At 49.1% G+C, this 23,817-nt stretch overlaps 1 protein-coding gene and 1 long non-coding RNA gene across 3 annotated transcripts; one reads left to right on the top strand and one right to left on the bottom strand.

Moving 5' to 3' along the window:
* Positions 1–15,471: 15,471 nt before the first annotated feature.
* On the top strand, positions 15,472–17,873 carry LOC109753137 (uncharacterized). The gene is made up of 3 exons (XM_020312059.4): positions 15,472–15,711; positions 15,869–16,156; positions 17,594–17,873. Exons 1-3 carry the CDS (start codon positions 15,688–15,690, stop codon positions 17,639–17,641), a joined length of 360 nt encoding a protein of 119 aa, XP_020167648.1. The 5' UTR covers positions 15,472–15,687; the 3' UTR covers positions 17,642–17,873.
* A 1,370-nt stretch (positions 17,874–19,243) lies between these two features.
* On the bottom strand, positions 19,244–22,539 carry LOC141021366 (uncharacterized). 2 transcript variants are annotated; one of them, XR_012182451.1, is made up of 4 exons: positions 22,078–22,539; positions 21,622–21,983; positions 20,734–20,805; positions 19,244–19,494 (listed from the first exon to the last, which is right to left on the bottom strand). It is a non-coding gene; the product is annotated as an uncharacterized lncRNA (long non-coding RNA). The 2 variants fall into 2 exon arrangements; XR_012182450.1 differs by having other exon boundaries at positions 21,622–22,539.
* Between the last annotated feature and the right edge of the window lie 1,278 nt (positions 22,540–23,817).

The raw sequence follows: 23,817 nt of genomic DNA, 5'->3' as shown, positions 1-23,817 counted from the left end.
ATGTTATTTGACCATGACGAACCTACGAACTATGAAGAAGCGATGGTGAGCCCAGATTCCGCAAAATGGCTTGAGGCCATGAAATCTGAGATGAGATCCATGTATGAGAACAAAGTATGGACTTTGATTGACTTGCCCAATGATTGACGAGCCATTGAGATTAAAATGGATCTTCAAGAGGAAGACGGACGCTGATAGTAGTGTTACTATCTACAAAGCTAGACTTGTCGGAAAAAGGTTTTTTGACAAAGTTCAAAGTGTTGAACACGATGAGATTTTCTCACTCGCAGCGATGCTTAAGTCTGTCCGAATCATGTTAGCAATTGTCGCATTTTATGAAATCTGGCAAATGGATAAACAAAACTGCATTCCTTAATGGATTCTTTAAAGAAGAGTTGTATATGATGCAACCAGAAGGTTTTGTCAATCCTAAAGGTGCTAACAAAATATGCAAGCTCCAGCGATCCATCTATGGACTGGTGCAAGCATCTCGGAGTTGGAATATACGCTTTGATAAGTTGATAAAAGGATATAGTTTTATACACACTTGCGGTGAAGCCTGTATTTACAAGGAAGTGAGTGGGAGCACTACAGCATTTCTGATAAGTATATGTGAATGACATATTGTTGATCGGATATAATGTAGAATTATTCTGCAAAGCATAAAGGAGTGTTTGAAAGGAGTTTTTCAAAGAAAGACTTCGGTGAAGCTGCTTACATATTGAGCATCAAGATCTATAGAGATAGATCAAGACGCTTGATAAAGTTTTCAATGAGTACATACCTTAACAAGATTTTGAAGTAGTTCAAAATAGAACAGTCAAAGAAAGAGTTCTTGCCTGTGTTACAAGGTGTGAAATTGAGTAAGACTCAAAACCCGACCACGGCACAAGATAGAAAAAGAATGAAAGTCATTCCCTATGCCTCGGCCATAGGTTCTATAAAGTATGTCATGCTGTGTACCAGATCTATTGTATACCCTACACTGATTTTGGCAAGGGAGTACAATAGTGATCTAGGAGTAGATCAATAGACAGCGGTCAAAATTATCCTTACTGGAATAAGGATATGTTTCTCGATTATGGAAGTGCCAAAAGGCTCGTCGTAAAAGGTTACGTCAATGCAAGTTTTGACACTAATCTAAATAACTCTAAGTCTCGGTCTAGATACATATTGAAAGTGGGAGCAATTAGCTAGAGTAGCTCCATGCAGAGCATTGTAGACATAGAAATTTGCAAAATACTTACGGATCTGAATATGACAGACCCGTTGACTAAAATTATCTCACAAGCAAAACATGATCACACCTTAGTACTCTTTGGGTGTTAATCACATAGCGATATGAACTAGATTACTGACTCTAGTAAACCCTTTGGGTGATGGTCACATGACGATGTGAACTATGGGTGTTAATCACATGGTGATGTGAACTATTCATGTTAAATCACATGGCGATGTGAACTAGAGACTGAAGAAATATGCCCTAGAGGCAATAATAAAGTTATTATTTATTTCCTTATATCATGATAAATGTTTATTATTCATGCTAGAATTGTATTAACCGGAAACATAATACATGTGTGAATACATAGACAAACAGAGTGTCAGTAGTATGCCTCTACTTGACTAGCTCGTTAATCAAAGATGGTTATGTTTCCTAACCATAGACATGAGTTGTCATTTGATTAACGGGATCACCTCATTAGGAGAATGACGTGATTGACTTGACCCATTCCGTTAGCTTAGCACCCGATCGTTTAGTATGTTGCTATTGCTTTCTTCATGACTTATACATGTTCCTATGACTATGAGATTATGCAACTCCCGTTTACCGGAGGAACACTTTGTGTGCTACCAAACGTCACAACGTAAATGGGTGATTATAAAGGTGCTCTACAGGTGTCTCCAAAGGTACTTGTTGGGTTGGCATATTTCGAGATTAGGATTTGTCACTCCGATTGTCGGAGAGGTATCTCTGGGCCCACTCGGTAATGCACATCACTATAAGCCTTGCAAGCATTGTGACTAATGAGTTAGTTGCCGGATGATGTGTTACGGAACGAGTAAAGAGACTTGCCGGTAACGAGATTGAACTAGGTATCGAGATACCGACGATCAAATCTCGGGCAAGTAACATACCGGTGACAAAGGGAACAACGTATGTTGTTATGCGGTCTGACCGATAAAGGTCTTCGTAGAATATGTGGGAGTCAATATGGGCATCCAGGTCCCGCTATTGGTTATTGACCGGAGACGTGTCTCGGTCATGTCTACATAGTTCTCGAACCCGTAGGGTCCGCACGCTTAACGTTACGATGACAGTTTTATTGAGTTTTGATGTACCGAAGTAGTTCGGAGTCCCGGATGAGATCGGGGATATGACGAGGAGTCTCGAAATGGTCGAGACATAAAGATCGATATATTGGACGACTATATTCGGACTTCGGAAAGGTTCCGAGTGATTCGGGTATTTTTCGGAGTACCGGAGAGTTACGGGAATACGTATTGGGCCTTATTGAGCCATACGGGAAAGAAGAAAAAGGGCCACAAGGGTGGCCGCACCCCTCCCCTTGATCTGGTCCGAATTGGACTAGGGAAGGGGGCGCCCCCTTCCTTCCTTCTCTTTTTCCCTTCCTCTTTTCCTATTCCATATGGGAGGTGGAATCCTACTAGGACTATGGAGTCCTAGTAGGACTCCACACTTGGTGCGCCCCCTCCTAGGGCCGGCCTCCTCCTCCCTTGCTCCTTTATATAGGGGGCAGGGGGGCACCCCAGAGACACACCAATTTATCCTTGAGATCTCTTAGCCGTGTGCGGTGCCCCCCTCCACCATATTACACCTCGATAATACCGTTGCGGAGCTTAGGCGAAGCCCTGCGTCGGTGGAACATCATGATCGTCACCATGCCGTCGTGCTGACGAAACTCTCCCTCAACACTCGGCTGGATCGGAGTTCGAGGGACGTCATCGAGCTGAACGTGTGTAGAACTCGGAGGTGCCGTGCGTTCGGTACTTGATCGGTCGGATCGTGAAGACGTACGACTACATCAACCGCGTTGTGATAACGCTTCCGCTGTCGGTCTACGAGGGTACGTGGACAACACTCTCCCCTCTCGTTGCTATGCATCACCATGATCTTGCGTGTGTGTAGGAATTTTTTTGAAATTACTACGTTCCCCAACAGGGGGAAGGAGAGGTTGATGGAGATCCAGCAGCACGACGGCGTGGTGGTGGAAGTAGCGGGGATCTCGGCAGGGCTTCGCCAAGCTTCTGCGAGAGGGAGAGGTGTTGCAGGGGGAGAGGGAGGCGCCAGGGGCTGTGGTGCTGCTGCCCTCCCTCCCCCCACTATATATAGGCCCCCTGGAGGGGGGGCGCCGGCCCCGGAACCCATCTACAAGGGGGGCGGCAGCCAGGGGGGGAACTTCCCCCCCAAGTCAAGTGGGGTGCCCCCCACCCCCAGGGTTTCCAACCCTAGGCGCAGGGGGAGGCCCATGGGAGGTGCCCCAGCCCACTAAGGGCTGGTTCCCTTCCCACTTCAGCCCATGGGGCCCTCCGGGATAGGTGGCCCCACCCGGTGGACCCCCGGGACCCTTCCGGTGGTCCCGGTACAATACCGATAACCCCCGAAACTTTCCCGGTGGCCGAAACTGGACTTCCTATATATAATTCTTCACCTCTGGACCATTCCGGAACTCCTCGTGACGTCCGGGATCTCATCCGGGACTCCAAAAAACTTTCGGGTTTCCGCATACTAATATCTCTACAACCCTAGCGTCACCGAACCTTAAGTGTGTAGACCCTACGGGTTCGGGAGACATGCACACATGACCGAGACGCCTCTCCGGTCAATAACCAACAGCGGGATCTGGATACCCATGTTGGCTCCCACATGTTCCACGATGATCTCATCGGATGAACCACGATGTCGAGAATTCAATCAATCCCATATACAATTCCCTTTGTCAATCGGTACGTTACTTGCCCGAGATTCGATCGTCGGTATCCCAATACCTTGTTCAATCTCGTTACCGGCAAGTCACTTTACTCGTACCTTAATGCATGATCCCGTGGCTAACCCCTTAGTCACATTGAGCTCATTATGATGATGCATTACCGAGTGGGCTCAAAGATACCTCTCCGTCATACGGAGTGACAAATCCCAGTCTCGATCCGTGCCAACTCAACAGACACTTTCGGAGATACCCGTAGTGTACCTTTATAGTCACCCAGTTACGTTATGACGTTTGGCACACCCAAAGCACTCCTACGGTATCCGGGAGTTGCACGATCTCATGGTCTAAGGAAATGATACTTGACATTGGAAAAGCTCTAGCAAACGAACTACACGATCTTTTGTGCTATGCTTAGGATTGGGTCTTGTCCATCACATCATTCTCCTAATGATGTGATCCCGTTATCAATGCCATCCAATGTCCATAGTCAGGAAACCATGACTATCTGTTGATCAACGAGCTAGTCAACTAGAGGCTTACTAGGGACACATTGTGGTCTATGTATTCACACATGTATTACGATTTCCGGATAACACAATTATAGCATGAACAATAGACAATTATCATGAACAAAGAAATATAATAATAACCATTTATTATTGCCTCTAGGGCATATTTCCAACATCATGTGCACGGTGACGACGAACGCCATCGAGCTCAAGTACGACAACGACAACATCAACATGAAGATGCTCGAGATGCGCCTACCTACAAGTCCCAACAAGCTCTACATCAAGCTACGACCAAACTTCATGAGCACAAGAGAAGACCGCGAGACGAGCACCACCAAGACGGAGCTACGGCTACAACAACCACTTCACCACTTCGGCATCTTCACCAAGTGCTATCAAGGCATCTTCGCCTTTGGACGTACGGCATCTTCGCCTACTTCCCATGAGTTCGCCTACATCGACATCTTCAACAATGAGGCGACCACCTACAAGTGAGGGCGACACTTCCATCTTCGGAAGCCCCTCAAGGAAGATGGCCGAGAATGGGAATTTCCCTTCGGTCATGGAGACGAGCTACAAGGTGCCACATCATATGGGCCTCCAACAACAAGACGGCGACAAGACGGTCGAGCTAGGGCCATCCCCTTCGACAATGGCGACGAGCATGAACCTCTTCAACAACATGAAGACGAAGCCCATTTTGGACTCATACTCCGAGTCAAGCTACGAGACCGCACATGGAGACATTTGCACCAACATCTCTCCGACACCCACATATGAAGAGATGCCCCAATTGCCATGTGAGGAGAGCCACCCCACCATGAGTGATATGAGTGACTCCACCATATGTGACATTGAGTGCATTTCCTATGAGAGGATGAGTGTGACCACCACTAGCCCCACACTTGAGAGCATGCCACACATCCTATGTGAGGTTGAGAGCCATTTGAGTGACTCCACCAACCATATGAGTGAGAGCATCCAAGAGGGAGTGAGTGAGCCACAACACTTAGTGAGTGAGTGTGACGCCCCCGATTTGACCGTACACTAATCATGCACGCAAATGTGTACGATCAAGATCAGGGACTCACGGGAAGATATCACAACACAACTCTAAAACATAAATAAGTCATACAAGCATCATAATACAAGCCAGGGGCCTCGAGGGCTCGAATACAAGTGCTCGATCACAGACGAGTCAGCGGAAGCAACAATATCTGAGTACAGACATAAGTTAAACAAGTTTGCCTTAAGAAGGCTAGCACAAAAGTAGCAACGATCGAAAAGGCAAGGCCTCCTGCCTGGGACCTCCTAACTACTCCTGGTCGTCGTCAGCAGCCTGCACGTAGTAGTAGGCACCTCCAGTGTCGTAGGAGTCGTCGTCGACGGTGGCGTCTGGCTCCTGGGCTCCAGCATCTGGTTGTGACAACCAGATAGAAAGGAAAGGGGGAAAAGAGGGAGAGAAGCAACCGTGAGTACTCATCCAAAGTACTCGCAAGCAAGGAGCTACACTACATATGCATGGGTATATGTGTAAAGGGGCATATCAGTGGACTGAACTGTAGAATGCCAGAATAAAAGGGGGATAGCTAGTCCTGTCGAAGACTACGCTTCTGGCCATCTCCATCTTGCAGCATGTAGAAGAGAGTAGATTGAAGTCCTCCAAGTAGCATCGCATAGCATAATCCTACCCGGCGATCCCCTCCTCGTCGCCCTGTTAGAGAGCGATCACCGGGTTGTATCTGGCACTTGGAAGGGTGTATTTTACTCAGTATCCAGTTCTAGTTGTCATAAGGTCAAGGTACAACTCCGGGTCGTCCTTTTACCGAGGAACACGGCTATTCGAATAGATAAACTTCCCTGCAGGGGTGCACCACATAACCCAACACGCTCGATCCCATTTGGCCGGACACACTTTTCTGGGTCATGCCCGGCCTCGTAAGATCAACACGTCGCATCCCCACCTAGGCTCAACAGAGAGGTCAGCACGCCGGTCTAACCCTATGCGCGCAGGGGTCTGGGCCCATCGCCCTATGCACACCTGCACGTTGCGTACGCGGCCGGAAGCAGACCTAGCCCCCTTAATACAAGCGCGAGCTTACGGTCCAATGCGGCGCGCGCCACTCAGTCGCTGACGTCAAAAGAGCTTCGGCTGATACCACGACGTCGGGATACCCATAACTACTCCCGCGTAGATGGTTAGTGCGTATAGACCAAATGGCCAGACTCAGATCAAACACCAAGATCTCGTTAAGCGTGTTAAGTATCGGCGAACGCCGACCAGGGCCAGGCCCACCTCTCACCTAGGCGGTCTCAACCTGCCCTGTCGCTCTGCCACAAAGATCCACTTGCGGGCACTCCTACGAGCCGACCCGACTTTAGTCACCACATGTGTCATGTATATAGTATATAAGTATATACCCGTGATCACTGCCCAGGTGATCACGGCCCGATAGTATAGCACAGTAGACGGACAAGAATGTAGGGCCACTGATGGAAAACTAGCATCCTATACTAAGCATGTAGGATTGCAGGTAAAGGTAACAATAGTAGTAGCAAGGATAGGCTATGCATCAGGATAGGATTCGGAAAGCAGTAACATGCTACACTACTCTAATGCAAGCAGCATAGAGAAGAATAGGCGATATCTGGTGATCAAGGGGGGGGGCTTGCCTGGTTGCTCTGGCAAGTAGGAGGGGTCGTCAACTCCGTAGTCGAACTGGGTAGCAGCAGTGTCGGTCTCGTAGTCTACCGGAGAGAATAGGGGGAAGAAACAGTAAATACAATGCAAACATAAGCATGATGATGCGTGACATGACAATGAGCGGTACTAGGCGTGCCCTAACGCGGCAGTAGGTGGTACCGGCGAAGGGGGGGAACATCCGGGAAAGTATTCCCGATGTTTCGCAATTTCGGACAGATGAAACGGAGGGGGAAAGTTGCGTGTTCGATAGGTTAGGGAGGTGTGGTGGACGAACGGGCTACGTATTCGGATTCGTCTCGTCGTTCTGAGAAACTTTCATGTACAAAGTTTTCCCATCCGAGTTACGGATTAAAAGATACGATTTTCTAAAGATTTAATCATTTTCTGGAATTATTTAATCTAACAGAAAAGGAATATGACGTCAGCATGACGTAATGATGACCTCAGCAGTCAACAGAGCGGCCGACCAGGTCAAACTGACCAGTGGGTCCTACCTGTCATAGACAGTGGACTAGCAGAAGATTAAACTAACTAAATTTAGATTAGTTAACTACTGGACCCCACCTGTCATTGTCTAATCATCTAAACTAATTAGTTTTAATTATTAAAATGTTTTAATTACCGGATTAAGCGGTGGGGCCCGCACGTCAGTGACTGGGGCCTGCCCAGTCAGCAGTTGACTGGGTCAACCCAGTCAACTGGGACCCACGGGGCCCACTGGCAGTGGCACTGGGGTGGCCCCAGGCCAGCCACGTCGGCGGCCGGCGCCGGAGTTGGCTCCGGCGAGCCAAAACGCGGCGGCGCGCGGCGGGCTCGGCTCGGGTTTAGCGCACAGGGGGTCCCAGGGGCCGCGGTTGCTTGCGTTCGACGCGGCTCGACGCCGCGCGTCGAACGGTGGCGGTGCGGGGTGCTGGGGAGGTCGAAGCGGAGCGCCAGGAGCTCGCCGGCGGCGGGGTGGTTCGGGCGTGCGGCAGAGGCGGGGCTACGGTGCGAACTGGGGCAAACCGAAGAGCGGGGCGAGGCCTACACGATGCGGCCAAGGCAACGGAGGCACGAACGGGACCAAAAGGTCGCCGTGGCCACGCCGGCGACGAGGCCAGGCGGCGGAGGGTGCGACCTAACGCGGCGCGGTGGCTACGGCAAGCTAGCGAGCTAATGGAGAGGGGGAGGAGGAGCAAGAGCTCACAGCGGGGCGTAGCCGTTTAAAGTGGGCGCGGGGAAGGCGTGGTGCAGTCGGAACCGACGGCGAACGGCGGCGGGGATCCGACGAGGAAGAAGATGGCGCGAGGTCGATGCAGGGTTCCCGGGGCTCGGGCCCGTGGTCGAGGAGGACGGGCTCGACGCGGCGGAGCTCGTGGACACGTCGGGGAGGAGAACGGGGCTCGGTGGCCGCGGCTATGGCGCAGCCATGGCGACGGCGGCGCTCGGTTGCGGTGGGGAACGAGGTGGAGCTGAGGGAGGAGGGAGAGGCGCAGGAACCGAGGGCGAGAGTGGGGGCGAGTGGGAGGCGCGATCGAGGAGGCGGGGCGTGGCGGCCTTATCCTCCCCCGTCGCCGGCGAGGGGGTGCGGCGGGGACCTGCCCCTGTTCCGACCCCGGTCGGGGGAACAGGGAAGGGGAGGGAACGACCGAGCGAGGTGGGCCAGGCCGGCTGGGCCTAGGGTCGGCCCAGTTGGGCCAGGGTCCAGTGGGGGGGAGGGTTTTCTCTTCTTCTCTTTTTTTGTTTGTTTCTCCCCTTTTGTATTTTCTTTTTATTTATTTATTTTCTTTTCTGTTTTACTTCAATTTAAATTATTTAGGCATCTTATAAAAATGTGTTTACTACACCATTTTTACTTATGCAAAATATGGCATCTCCCGAACATTTTGTTTTAAATTTTGATAAACTTTTATTGTTGACATAAATTTAAAAATTGAATTTTGAAACGGTTTGACCTAACGGTAGATTAGCAACAGTAACCGTGGTGACGTGGCACCATTAGCGTGGGATTACTGTAGCTTGATTATCCGGGCGTTAAAGTGAGGTAGTTGACACGGCATGTGAGGCCACTATGATTTCTGACAACTTAACCTCTACTCCGAGTGTGTTTTCTTTGGTGCTAGGTATCCTACATGACGACATGCCTATCCTCGACGAGTCCATACCTCCAATGGAGACGATGATGGCCATGGTGGACGATGATGCACCCCCCACATGGTACCATCAAGTTGCAACCTCACCTACAACACATGCATGAGCGATGCTCCAAAGGTAACATAGGTGATGGTGCTTCTCTTGTCCCACAAGTGGACTATCTTACCAATGATTGCTTGCATGATGTTGATCCACCTATTCCCATGCTTCACGCTAGTGCGACTTCTTTATGTCATGACTTACCAATTTATGATGAATATGATGATGAGCATGTTGAGTTGCCTAGTTGTGATGCTATGCTCCATAGGATATCATGTGAAAATTCTATTGGTCACTTCATGTTTGACAATCCATTGAACTTGTCATATGCTATGAGTGAGATCTCCCATATTACATCATTTCAATCTCAACTTAGTAACTATGCATGCCCCATTAAAATAAATCCCATTTGCACTTATGGCATAGATGACGAGATGACGGTCATTGGCTTTTGTTTTTCATGTGATGATATTGCCATGCTTCCTTTACATGATTTGCGCAATTTATCTAGTATGCCATGCCATGATCACATTGTTCCAAATATGCATTGTTTTGGATGTTGTCAATATTCTCCATGTGATGTTTCCACTAATGCTCATGAGGAGAACCCCATAGTTTCCTCATACATATTAGGAGATTTTGATGCATTTCATACTTTGCATGATTCCCATAATTGCGTGCACCATATGCATTCCATGAATAACAATGCTCTACATATTTCTCATGATGCATTACACAATTTGAGTCTCCATTATGCTATACATAATAACAAACCTCTCATGATGGATGACATGTTTCTATATCACGCATCTCATTTATTTGAGCATTGGATATTTTGTGCTAACCAACACATGCACGTATGCATCATGATGGATGATGTGTACATATACCATGCACACACAATTTTTCCTTTGCCTTTGTTTTGTGTAGGTACTCACGTATACTCGTCAACCTCTCAATCCCAAGAGTTGACGAAACGAGCTCTTGAGAGCAACGACGATCTGGGATCCCGTGGACTATCCTTACCACCGTTCCATTTGCGCAAGGACTACGCACATATCTTTTACTTATCTCTCACACGGCTATGGGCTATTTACCACTTATCACCTTATGCGCATTCTATCGTGTTCACTTTGCATGTTATGCTTGCTTCTAAGACTTTGCCATGCAATTGTGACCCTTGCTTGCACTTACATATGATTCACCATTATACTACTTCCATGTGTATTTGCATGCTTGGTGGGGATCCTTGTTACTATTACCATGTTTTCCTTGTACCTCATGCTATTGATGATTGTTATGTTGGGAGAGTCATGATGTCCCATTGCTATTTATATATGGCCTATCGCCAATACATTGATGATATTTTGCTCATGTCTTGCTTTCATGCTTGCGATATGTTATGTGCATTATTCTTGACCATTATTTGCACACATGACATGCTTGCCATGATTCCTCCTAGTACGTTGCATCTTTGCACTACTAGCTTGCATGACTTGATTCATATGATTACTTGCTATGTTGCATCACCCATGTTCCATTCTTACTCGCTTTCTTGGGTTGATGACATATATGTTCATGCCTCTCACTTGATTTGTCTTGATCATTGTCTCTTGTCTCCATTAGTTGCATCTCTCATATCACCTTGTATTGAGTGCCAACTTGCTATGCTTATTGATCGTGGAGACTTGGACATATTACTTGTGAAGCATGCTTGCTTACTTGAGCCTATTGTCTTTGGTTGTAGTTGCATCATATGCTTTCATACCATACCACACCTTGTTCTTTCTTTATAAGAATGATGAAAACACTTGTTGGGTATCTTGCCCCTCGAATGATAGGTCTTGCATTTGCACTAACCTCATTTGTTTTTCTGAGTGTTTGTCATGTTCTTTCATTTTGAAGGATTCACAAGGCGGTACCATAAAGAGACATTTTGGTTATGTGAAGGTGTACATGATGTGCGACACCAACATTTTTGACATCCTCATAAAGGTGAACTCTTTCCCTTTGAGCCATCTTCACATATGCATATCGGATGGGCCGTACTTTCATTGTTGTTTCCTTCTTCTTGTCTACATGATACATATATTGGATGGAGGACCGACATTGGAGATGGACCCTATGGACCTTCAAGTTGAGGAGTGCCCGGACTTATTGGATGCACCTTCGGACTTCCACTCATGCCACGACATCGAGCTTTGGTGCATCAACACTTCTTTGACTTTTTGTACCACCGCATCCATATTTGTTGATTGTGCTACCACATGTCATGCTCGATGGACATATCATACTCACCACAAGTTTGCACCCTATGCATGGATTGACTCACATTATGATTGCCTTGTTGCATCTTCCATTTCTATGTCATCCATGATATATGCGCTTATGCACTTCCTAAGCAAATTTGTTGTGATCTTTCTTGATGGCATATTCATACATCATGATCATATTACCCACCATCAATTGCATGATCACATAGTCACATTGAGCACCAATTACCATGTTCATGCTCTTGATAAACCATCCCATTATGACATCATTTTGCACAATGGTAGAATTTATAGCTTTGTGCATCATACCAATTGCCATACTTTTGTGTGCACAACGAATGAATTTGCTTCCATGATTGCCTTACATATCATTCTATATCATTTGCCTACGCTTCATGCACCTTGTCATGATCAATCTCATCGGGCGAACTCATGCTTATTTGATGGACACTTTGTGTGCACTAACCATTGTATTTCCGATGTCGCTTGTGTTTGCTCTTTTTGCATGTATACCACTCCGGAGACACCTTGGAGTACTTGGATTGCGCCATGACTTCCACTCCGTCCAATTACAAGTCCGTCCACGACAACCGTTTCCATGGTGATGAGGATTACGATCCGAGGTCGGATCTTTCCCAAGGGAGGGGAGATGATGCGGAGCATCCGACGATCATCCCCATGTACACTATGACTACCCTCCAAGCCCCATGTGGACATACGGCGAGACCTCAAACATACGCCATTGGACACAAGGTGAACCCGCTCCTAAATGCTTCTCCTTTCCATTCATGTGAGACACGGTTGCTACCTAATGCAAGGACACTACACATGCCTAGGTACCAAGGAGACCCTCTCGAAGATGCTCGGAACGATGGACAAGTCCCCAAGTACAAGGATGAAGGAGCACGACGAGAGGAACCGGAGAAAGGCTACAGGACCCGGACATCCGGCCCCTTAAGATGTCAACAACAGCAGCAGCCCAGCAACCGAAGTGCTACAGGGCCCGGACATCCGGCCCCTCTCGCAAGCCCGGACATCCGGCCCTAGCCCGGACATCCGGCGCCCCGTCACAGAACGTCCAGAAGCTGGATCTCGCCAGCCCGGACATCCGGCCCCAGAGCCCGGACATCCGGCGTCTCGGGAAAGCCCGGACATCCGGCCCGTTGCTCGGACATCCGGCCCTTCCTGCCTGCGTGCAGTGTATCTGGGCCGAAAGCCCATGTACCCCTTCGCCCCTTAGACTATATATACTCCCCCTCCACCTACATTTTAGGGTTAGCATTGGTTTAGCTCATATGTGAGATAGAGCATTGCTCATCCAATACGGATCTACTCCAAGAGAGAGACCGCGGCCCCTCTACGGAGAAGATCACCTTGGATTCAAGACCCCCTCTTGGGTGGCCCCATCAAGACCTCCTCACGGAGAAGAACCGGTTACCTTTGTATCGTCCTTTGTTGCTCGTGGATCTTGTATCTCCTCTCGTGTTTCGAGGATCTAGCACATGTGTGACTATATCTTGTTGGTTTTAGTGATTCTCTTGTGTTTTCCCTCGTGTTTCCCCTGGTGTTCTTCGTGTTCTTAGTTGGGACCCGCTCCTTTCGTGAAATATCGGCCGTATAGGGTTCCACCCTACATCACCAAGGATGCAATGGTTTGAGCTCTCTATGAACGATACGATCAAGCCACTCACTTGAGAGCCCCCCTTGATAATACGACTATCGATCCTATAGCCCGGTCTCCCGACTAACACCATGAGACCGGTAAAGTAGAAAACCTATCAAGGGCAAACATTTGCCTTGCATATAGTCCACTTGAGCTAGGTGATAGCGATCTCGTCCTGCTCAAGTTGGACCACCTTTCCTGATTGCGCTGGCTCGATGAAGACTAGTAGATTTCTCCCCCATACTGGCTCGATGAAGACTAGTAGATTTCTCCCCCATACTCCACTATGGGTGAGCCTCTTTTCGGCATATTTTCACATGTCCATTTTCACCACAATGGAGGCAAGCTTCAAGCACGAGATCTCTTCGCGATACTCCACTTGAACTTGCACAACACAACCTTGATGACGATCACCACTTGATGCCATACTTCATGGGTTATATGACATCTTCCGCTTGATGCGCGCCCATGAAAATATACCTAACCCTATAAAGAAACCTCACAAAGATCATGGTTAGTACACAAAAGCGCATTGGACAATGCTTACCGTACCATGAGATCACTTGATCCCACTCGGTATATCTTCTACGCTTTGTGTGTTGATCAACTTGAATCCAGTCTTTGTACTTAGTCTTGATCAACCTTGTATCTTATCTTCTTTCTTCATAAAGGTGATGTCTTGAAGGTAAACATGAATGCTCACACAATCTTCTTCAAGACATGCTTGCAATAGCCTCAACTCTCACATGACCAATCTTTGGATAACTCCTTGAATAGCACCTTGGTCAACACATAATCTTCTTCTAATAACCTTGAAACCAACAAATGATCTTCAAGCAATGCCTATGGACAAACCCTTCAAATATAACTCAAGACAACCATTAGTCCATAGGGATTGTCATCGATTATCAAAACCAACAATGGGGACACCATGCTCTTTCAGCATTAATGCGAGACGAATGATCCGATATCAGTTTGCGTAATATGAGAGAGAAGAACGGTACCCTTGAAAACAACAGACTCGGTGTCGGTTGGTCTACGAAGTTTGACGTATCTATCGACCCTGTACTCGGTGCATCTTCTTCATAAAACGGATTCGTGGCATTGAAGGACACTGGCAGCGCAACCCAGCCTTCCCAAGAGGGCAAACGAGTAGGAAGGAGGCAGAAATCCCGGGCCAGCGCCTGCGCGAGCCAAACAACCCGACATGGCGCAAACGACGCTGACATGACGGACCCAGCCTCACCCGGCGTGGGTGGGGCAACGCCGAACATCATTATCGATCTTACTGATCAGTGCAGACACTTCACGGATCATTCATAAAACATGTTGTTTACAGACTGCTTTGATTGGCGGCTGTAATTGGTCTTTGAGCGATGGACGGCAACAAGTCATTTAGTTTTACAGCAATATCAATTTTTTTTTTGCGAATGTTACACCAATATCATCCGAGTCGCTGGGAGCATCTTGTGTTCCCAACCAACAAAGCTCCATCGCCTTGGCAACCGAATCCCTTGGCCGCGAAGTCTCTAGCACAGACTACTATAATCCACACCAGAATCAGTGGCAGGTGTCCGCAACTGTCGGATGATTACTCCGAAAACGTTTCTTATTCAGAACCGGACCTCCAAACCCTCCCATCCAGAGCTCGCCAGCGCATTAAACCCTAATCGACGTGCGAGAGCGAACGTACTACACCACCACACATTCTCTCTCTGCAAGCTGCCGCCCGCCCAACCCAACGCGTTCGGCCAACAAAGATGAGGCGAACTCCCCGTCTCCGGTGAGCTGGACGCACGGAGTCGCCGACCTTTCTCGCCGCCTTTCCGCGCTCGATCGCTGGCCGGAAAAGAGGCAAACCTTATCCCAAAGCCGTGTGAAGGCCAGCCAGCTAGTGGGCGGCGCCACTGGCCGGTGGGCCCGGTACACCACACGCACATCAATACGTCGACGTGCCACCAGCTGTGTCCTCGCTCAGACGGCAGACGCGTCACGCGTGCTGCACAACGGGCGGTAGTACCACATCCATCCACAACGTCTCCGGCGGCCGCCTAATCGCAGTCCAAATTATGTTTAGCACTAAACAAGACAGGAATGATTGGTGGAGGGGTTAGTTAAGCCCTGAGATTTGGCCGCGGTAGTTTTCTCTGGCCGTCAACCTATATAAGTAGAGCCCCGTCGATCTCCTTCCTCTGCCCAGTCACTGTCCACACACATTTCCTTGTAGTTTTGTGTGTACCACGACCACCCCTCTCATCTCATCCCATCCAAGCTAGACAAGTCCCGCACTGTGCTGTGGTGCTCCATCTAGCCAGCTTTTTTGCTCAGCTTAGCTTCCAAATCTGCTCCACAGCTCCGGCGGCACAAGAAGAAAATATCCGTGCGTCCGCGAGAGGAAGGGAGATCGTCCATGGAGAAGGACAACCACAAGGAGGTGAGCCCAATTCCCACCCCCCCAACGAATCCTTTCGGCTTTCGTGCCGAGAGATCGAATCCATCCATGGGTTTCCTTTTCCTTCCTCGCGATCTGGTTCTGCGGTGGCTTGTTAGAAGATTAATTTCGATGCGTGCGTGCGTGCGTGTGTGTGCAGGGGGAGGGGGCGACGGCGTGGATGACGGTGCCGGCGTTCGGGGACTGGGACATGAAGAACGGCGCCATGCCGGACTACTCCATGGACTTCTCCAAGATCCGGGAGATGCGCAAGCAGAACAAGAAGGAGCTCTCCCGCGCCAGCCTCGGCGGCGACGACGACCTCCTCGCCCACCACAAGCAGCAGCACCAGCAGCACCAGCCCGCCGCCAAGGCTCCCCAGCCCACCAAGCTCGGCGCTCCGGCCAAAGACCACGGCCCGCTCCACGGCCGCGACCACTCGCCCACGGTAAGCAGCCTCGCCTTCCCTCCCTGCTGCTTACTATTCGGATTGGTGGTTTGATAAGTCATGGATTCCGCCGCCTAACGGTCAAAAGAGGATTCCCGTGTCCACAACTTTTCTCCATTCTGGAAAAGAAAGAAAAAGCAAACTTTTCTCCATTTCCATCCGGCTGTTCTTAGCTGACCCGGAACTAGTGGTAGCATAAAGATTCGTACTTTCTGCGTTAATTACTGTACTTTCAGTAAGCGGCGCTGCTGCGGATAACAGTATAGTATTCTTTGCTTGTTGTTTCGCTCAAGTTAGCGAACAGCAGCAGCCATGGGGGCTCTGCCGGGTCAAACTCGTACCCCAACGCACTGAAATTTGACCGTGGACGGTGGAACACAGCAGTAAATTCCACACAAGTACCGTCTATTTAGTTAATATCTTAGTTACACACATGTTTTCATGTGCCAAGTACTCAAAGAAGTGCTAGGGAAATAAAGAACACACGAGTGAAACTAAATTTGTATCACAGCGTGATAGGCATTACTCTGCATTTACCTGATGGTTCTTCTGAGCTGCAAGTGCAAAGCCTGTTATGATGAACCGGAGAAAACAAGTACTACAACATCTAAAAGTCGAACCGCCGCCTCTGTTTCTGCGGTAATAGTGTATGATTAAGCAAGTTTGGATGATGATGATGGGCCCTATGCAAAGTTTATGGCGTCTACCCGCAGCTGCATCGACAATGAGTGGAGTCGGTTCAGCTGATATAGGTAGGTCGGCAGATATATCAACCCGTAGCACCGGCCACTCCAACCATTTGCATCTAGTGCTTTCTCACAGCTCACAGCTGCTTGGCAAGGACACATGATCTCATTTTCCTAATCGTATATTACTCGATATGTGTATGCCTCTTAGAGGCTGTATCGATAAAGCGACGACTGATATGCATTAGTATGTCCTTGTCCATGGGACATCCAATTAATTATGTTAGGAATCCTAGCTGACGATAGATGATTAGAAAGAATGAACTAATAATGAGTCGGGCCAGTCGGTAGGCTAATTTCCCTTTAGGTTGCAGGTATGAAATGAAATGTATGATGAGAAGTGGCAAAAATAGGATTGAAGAAGCCGAGAATTAGTTATCAACGGCCTTGTACGTACAGCTTGCTACAAGCTGGTGCCATCTTGGCCAAACATACATTAGCTTTCCTTATGACAAAGCACAAATTGGTTGACACCGAACCTTCATCCAACATAGTTTGGCAAACAACATTTCAGAACCGCGATCCTGTGAGGCGTCGCTGTCGCGCAACCTGGTTAACTAGTTGGCAAAAAAAGGAAAATAAAGTTATGGTTAAATAGGCATGCTATATTCTTGCTGTATCACCTGGCTGATGGCTACATACATGTAATGTATAATGTAATGACTTGGAAGGAATTTGTTTGCTGATGCAGGGAAGGAAGAGGTTCCTGAGCTATTTCCAGTGCTGCATCAAGGCCTGAAGACCAGCTGCTGCCACTGCTCTCCGTCGAGGTGTCGCAGCATGAAGCAGCTTAGCAAATTTAGCCTAGGCTTCTTTGGTGTTTGGTCAAGCTTGCAACTCAAATGTGTAATATAATTCCACGTCCTGACGCTGCCTGTTTAGAGAACGAGACGGTTTATGTGGGGAACAGATTGCTTGTGAATGTCAAGGTTACTATCTTGCCTAGTAGTAATAATATTCACTGTGAGAAATGGCATCTGATATGCGAATTTTGGACACCCTTACATCAAACTGGCAATATTTCGACATCGAGTCATCAGCCAACATGTACATCCTGGAAAGTCCACCGAAAGAGCGATTCCCCTAGCTTCAAGCAAACATCCAATTTCTCCTCTGCTTTCAGCACGACTGCATGCTGAAGCTGCATCTTAGTCCTGGAGAATGTGTCATCAAACAACACAATCTCATGAACAAACCCACTGCTGAGAGCAGCGAATCTCACGTGACGGGGACCGTCGACCTTTGCAAAGACCTGTATTACGGCCTCGATGCTTTTCGTGAATATTATGTGGCCTATGTCCAACCTGAACGGGCCACCACGAATCTGTCCTTTGTAGCATTTCATCAAAGGACCGGGATATGGGGCTGGCGTTCGAACGAATCGTTCCTTGGTGTTGAACATGTATACATGTACTTAGGTCTGCGTTTCGTATGCAGTACCTGTAGTGTCTGTCTTCCTTTGTATGTACGTATATCTTAAGAGACAAGATACCGGTCGCACCCCTTGTACCTATATATATGTGTCTAGTGCACGATCAATGAATCATCTATGTACTAAATCATTCTCCACATGGTATCAGTTTTTTAGGTTTTCCTCTCGCTTCCGCCGCCGCAACCGCCACCCAGCCGCCGTCGTCTGTGCACCTCTCGCGTCGGCCGCCGCTCCTGATCCCATCCCGTTCCCGCCGCCAGCCTCGCTACCCGCTGCCGCTCCCGATCCCGATCCAACACCTGCCTCGATCGCCCATCACGCACCCGCCTCGATCGTCCGATCCAGCCACTAGCCTCGCCAAAACCCGCCCGTGCCAGCCGCTCCCGATCCCACCTCGCTCGTGCCAGCTGGCCGCCGCTCCCGATCCCACCTCGATCGCCCGTGCCAGCCGCCAGCCTCGCCAAAGCCCGTCCGCATAGTGCATCGCCCGCGCCCGCCCGTGCCAGCGCAGCGCCCGCGATTGCCCTGCCGCTCGTGTTGCTTCCTGTCGCTAGCCTCGCCCGACTCGCCTCGCTTGACTTCTCACGCCGCCATGACTTCCTCAGGCTCCTCCTCCTACAACCCCTTCGCCGGACCAGACCCCGCTGACATCCGCGACATCAACATTTATGACCAAGTCCCCGTCATCCTCGATGCCACCGACGTCACGTACTTCGCGTGGAAGACGTACTTCTCACTGCTCTTCCGCGAGAACAACCTCGTGGATCACGTCGACGGCTCCGTTGTAACGCCCACGATGCGGCTATATCTCCCACGTGTCGAGGCACGACTTAGAGGCATAACCGCATAGTGGTTTTGTCGCAAGAAGGGTCATCTTCACACAATCCCATGTAATGAGCAAGAATGGGATAAAGAGTTGGCTTACAATCGCCACTTCACACAATACATAAATAAATTCATACATCATTCAAGATACACACATAGGTCCGACTACGGAACCAAAAGAAAACAAGACAACCCAACTGCTAGATCCTTGATCGTCCCAACTGGGCTCCACTACTGATCAATAAGAAAAGAAACAACACAACGGACAAGATCTTCATCGAGCTCCCACTTGAGCTCAGTTGCGTCACCTGGACTGGTATCATCGGAACCTGCAACTGTTTGGAAGTATCTGTGAGTCACGAGGACTCAGCAATCTCACACCCGCGAGATCAAGACTATTTAAGCTTATAGGAAAGGATGGTGTAGTGAGGTGGAGCTGCAGCAAGCACTAAGCTTATATGGTGGCTAACATACGCATATAAGAGCGAGAAGAGAAGCAACGGAACGGTCGTGAACTAGCAATGATCAAGAAGTGATCCTGAACACCTACTTACGTCAAAACATAACCCAGAAACCGTGTTCACTTCCCGGACTCCGCCGAGAAGAGACCATCACGGCTACACACGCGGTTGATGCGTTTTAATTAAGGTCAAGTGTCAAGTTCTCTACAACCGGATATTAACAAATTCCCATCTGTCACATAACCGCGGGCACGGCTCTCGAAAGTTTATACCCTGCAGGGGTGTCCCAACTTAGCCCATTATAAGCTCTCACGGTCAACGAAGGATAGTCCTTCTCCCGGAACGACCCGATCAGTCTCGGAATCCCGGTTTACAAGACATTCCGACAATGGTAAAACAAGACCAGCAAAGCCGCCCGATGTGCCGACAAATCCCGATAGGAGCTGCACATATCTCGTTCTCAGGGCAACACCGGATGAGACATCCTACGAGTAAAACCAGACCTCAAGTTTCCCCGAGGTGGCCCCGCAGTCTACTCGTTTCGGACCAACACTCGAAGGAGCACTGGCCCGGGGGGTTAAAATAAAGATGACCCTTGAGTCTGCAGAACCCAAGGGAAAAGGGGATAGGTGGTAGCAAATGGTAAAACCAAGGTTGGGCCTTGCTGGAGGAGTTTTATTCAAAGCGAACTGTCAAGGGGGTCCCATAAATCACCCGACCGCGTAAGGAACGCAAAATCAAGGAACATAACACCGGTATGACGGAAACTAGGGCGGCAAGAGTGGAACAAAACACCAGGCATAAGGCCGAGCCTTCCACCCTTTACCAAGTATATAGGTGCATTAATAATATAAGAGATATTGTGATATCCCAACATAAACATAATCCAACATGGAGCAATCTTCAACTTCACCTGCAACTAACAACGCTATAAGAGGGGATGAGCAAAAGCGGTAACATAGCCAAACAACGGTTTGCTAGGAAGGGATGGTTAGGGCTGACATGGCTAAAATGGGAGACATGATATAGCAAGTGATAGGTAGCGAGCATGGCAATAGAGCGATCAACTAGCATAGCAAAGATAGAAGTGATTTCGAGGGGTGGTCATCTTGCCTGAGATCCCGCAACGAAGAAGAACGAGTCCATGAAGAAGACAAACGGACGTAGACGAAGGAATCCTCACAACTCCGGAACGAAACCGAAGGTAACGAGAGAAGCAAACCGGAAAGAAACAAACAACATAGTAAACAACCACCACATACACATGGCATGATGCAAAAACAAATATGATGCATGTCCGGTTTAATGAGGCATGGCATGGCAAAGTGCAACAAACAATACTACAAATTAAGTGGAGTTCAATATGCAACGAGTTGCATGTTGACGAAACACCACATCAACTATTTAGTTCTCTCTTGGTTATGTACCCAACAATGTTAAATGTTGTTAACCATGGCAAGAGGTGAAGCATAAGGAAACTACCTATTTAAGCAAGTTAAATGAGGCCGGAAACAAACAACAACAATTCCGGAAAATCCTCATGTCCATATATTGGGATTGGTACTGTTCTGCCATAAATGCAATTTTAATATTGTTAAACAGCAAAATGAAGTGCACCATGTTAAACTAGGCATTTTTCTACCCCATTTACATATGAAGTTTATTAAAATCCGAGTTACGGTTATTTAGTTATGAATTAAATCATTTTAACATATTATTCGAGCAAAATTAATCAAGCAACATTTTAAACAATTTTTAACATGGGTGAAAATGGCATATTATTAAACTACACAAAATTCTAAGCATTTTACATATTTAGTTTGTTTTAATCCGATGCACGGTTGTGGAGTTATTAAATGCATGAAGTGCAAGGGGTTTTCTGTAAAACAGTAATACTCTGGATAATAGAGAAATTCGCATATCCTGAAAAAAAACATCACATGGGCCGAAAGTGAATAGGAAGCCCAACAGAGGAAAAACCAAAGGGCGCTGGGGCCTCACCATGGGCCAGGCCCAGTTCGGTGGGGAGGAGGCTGGGCAGGCCGCGAAGGGGCACGCTTGGCCTTGGCGCGGAGGAGGCCGACCCGCGGGTGTTCAGGTGTCGTGGATCGGTGCGGTCAACGCGGCTGGGACGGGCGTCCTCTGCTCGACAGGGAAGCAGAGCAGCGGCGACAGGGACTCGGCGCCGGCGAGCAGGGCGTGAGCGAGGCGGCAGCGGGAGGGCTTGGCGCGGAGGCAGGGCTTGCCGCTGGCTTGGCCGGATGTGGAGGAAGGAGGTCCGGCGGGGCGCGGTCAACGCTCCAGGACGAGCGGTGCTCGATGCAGAGACGAAGCAGCGGCTGGCATCCATGGCGACGGAGTATCTGGGAGAGAGAGGGATTAGAGAGAGGGAAAGCAGGAGAAGGGAAGTAGAGAGAAGGCGAGCAGGAGAAGGACGGGAGGAGGAGGCACGGCGACCTGGGTGCTGTTGCTGCTTGCCGGCGTTCATGGCGACGGGCAGAGCACGCGGGGCGATGGCGCGAGAGGAACCCGGGCGGAGGCGACCCGATCCGGCGGCGGGGAGCTCCTGGTGGATGAGGGCGGCACCCTGGTGGAGGAGGTCGGCGGCGGCGACTTGACTGGCGAGGTCAAACAGCAGAAGGCCAGCCCTGGAGCGCTAGTGCTCGACGCGAGGAGAAGGAGGGATCCATGGGAGAAGAGACCGGGGTAGAGGAGGCCATCGGGGCGGGTGCAGAGGCGAGGCGCTTGGAGCTGCAGCAGCTCGGGGCTCCGGTGGCGCGTGCTGACAGAGTGGAGGCAAGGCAGCAGCTTGGGGAGGCCTCGGATCCGAGGAGGCTGGCGCTCGGTGGTTGGCTGGGCGAGGGGATCCAAAGAGATTGGGCGAGGGGATCCCGAGGTGGGAGATGAGTGCGGCGGCGGCGGCAGGGACAAATCCCCTAGAATTTAGGGTTGGTCTATTTAAATAGGTAGGGGATTAGGGTAGGGATTAACTCGGTCCGTCCGATCGCAGACGGACGATCGAGAATAAATAGGTAGGGAGAGTCTATATAAGAAACGGTGATGTTTTGTAGATGTTAGGGGATGATCCGGACCCAACGGTAACGAAAGTCCGGTTCGGGTTCGGGACAAATTTCGGACGCGCGCGAGGGGCGAAGCACTGTGCAAAGAGGGACTCCGGTTTAAGCAAGAGGGAAAACGAAGAACGAGGTTGGTCTCGGAAGGGTCAGCGGAAGCAAGGGGGGCGCGACAACTACGAGCGGATGCAAGTTTTAAAACATGGCGGCAACGAAGTGCCGATGCAATGCAAATGATGCGATGAAGAAAGCAACAACAAAATAAATAACAGAGCTGACTCGCCAAACAAGGAAGGCAATCGGAGCGTCGGTCTTGGGGCGTTACATGTCCTAAGGCTACTTGAATTCCCACTTATAAACTCCCGAAACTTTCTGGTTATGCAATCTGGTGTAGGGGATACAGGGGACACAAAATATATCACCCAAACTAACAATCCCTAGATCCAGCTGTATCCATCCGTCAACACATAACCAAGAAACCTTCGGAAATCGTTTACCTCAACCTTCGAAAAACATCCGTTATACAAGTTATGGCAATACTCCCGAACTCCCGCCCCAGTACTGGGTGGCGTCGAGGTGATCTCACCAACAACTGCATAAAAGAGATTTCGATGTCGGCGAAACTCAGGTATTCCAGAACTGCAACGATAAAATTGTGACGACAACACCTCGGAGCTCAACTCCCCGGGACACTGCCACAACCCCTAAATGTCAGGAGGCACCAAGAACAATCTTCTCGTCACAAAACCATCGGAACGATTCCAAGATACCCGCGTGATCCTAAAATTTTTTTTTAGTGAAATTTGAGGAGAGAATAGTCAAAACTTCTACGTCAGGAGACCTCACCAGAGCGACGAAGGGACTGAGGAGTAAAAAGAATCCTACTCTCCGATATATATAATCCTAAGACTCAAAACATTTTTGTTCTAGACTCAACAACGCCAGCGATTCGATCAAGCAGGGGGCTCCTAAGTCGGGGATGGCTCTGATACCAACTTGTAACGCCCACGATGCGGCTATATCTCCCACGTGTCGAGGCACGACTTAGAGGCATAACCGCATAGTGGTTTTGTCGCAAGAAGGGTCATCTTCACACAATCCCATGTAATGAGCAAGAATGGGA

The sequence above is a fragment of the Aegilops tauschii genome, chromosome 4, assembly GCF_002575655.3.
Source record: "Aegilops tauschii subsp. strangulata cultivar AL8/78 chromosome 4, Aet v6.0, whole genome shotgun sequence".
NCBI lineage: Eukaryota > Viridiplantae > Streptophyta > Magnoliopsida > Poales > Poaceae > Aegilops > Aegilops tauschii.
The sequence above is the reverse complement of the archived record's forward strand: the minus strand, read 5'-3'. Positions and strand labels throughout refer to the sequence as shown.

Bases quoted from the DNA above. Each gene is read 5' to 3' on its own strand.
- LOC109753137 (XM_020312059.4), top strand. From the start codon at position 15,688: ATGGAGAAGGACAACCACAAGGAG. The intron at 15,712-15,868 runs GTGAGCCCAATT...GTGTGTGTGCAG, and splicing joins AGAAGGACAACCACAAGGAG to GGGGAGGGGGCGACGGCGTG. The intron at 16,157-17,593 runs GTAAGCAGCCTC...TTGCTGATGCAG, and splicing joins GCCGCGACCACTCGCCCACG to GGAAGGAAGAGGTTCCTGAG.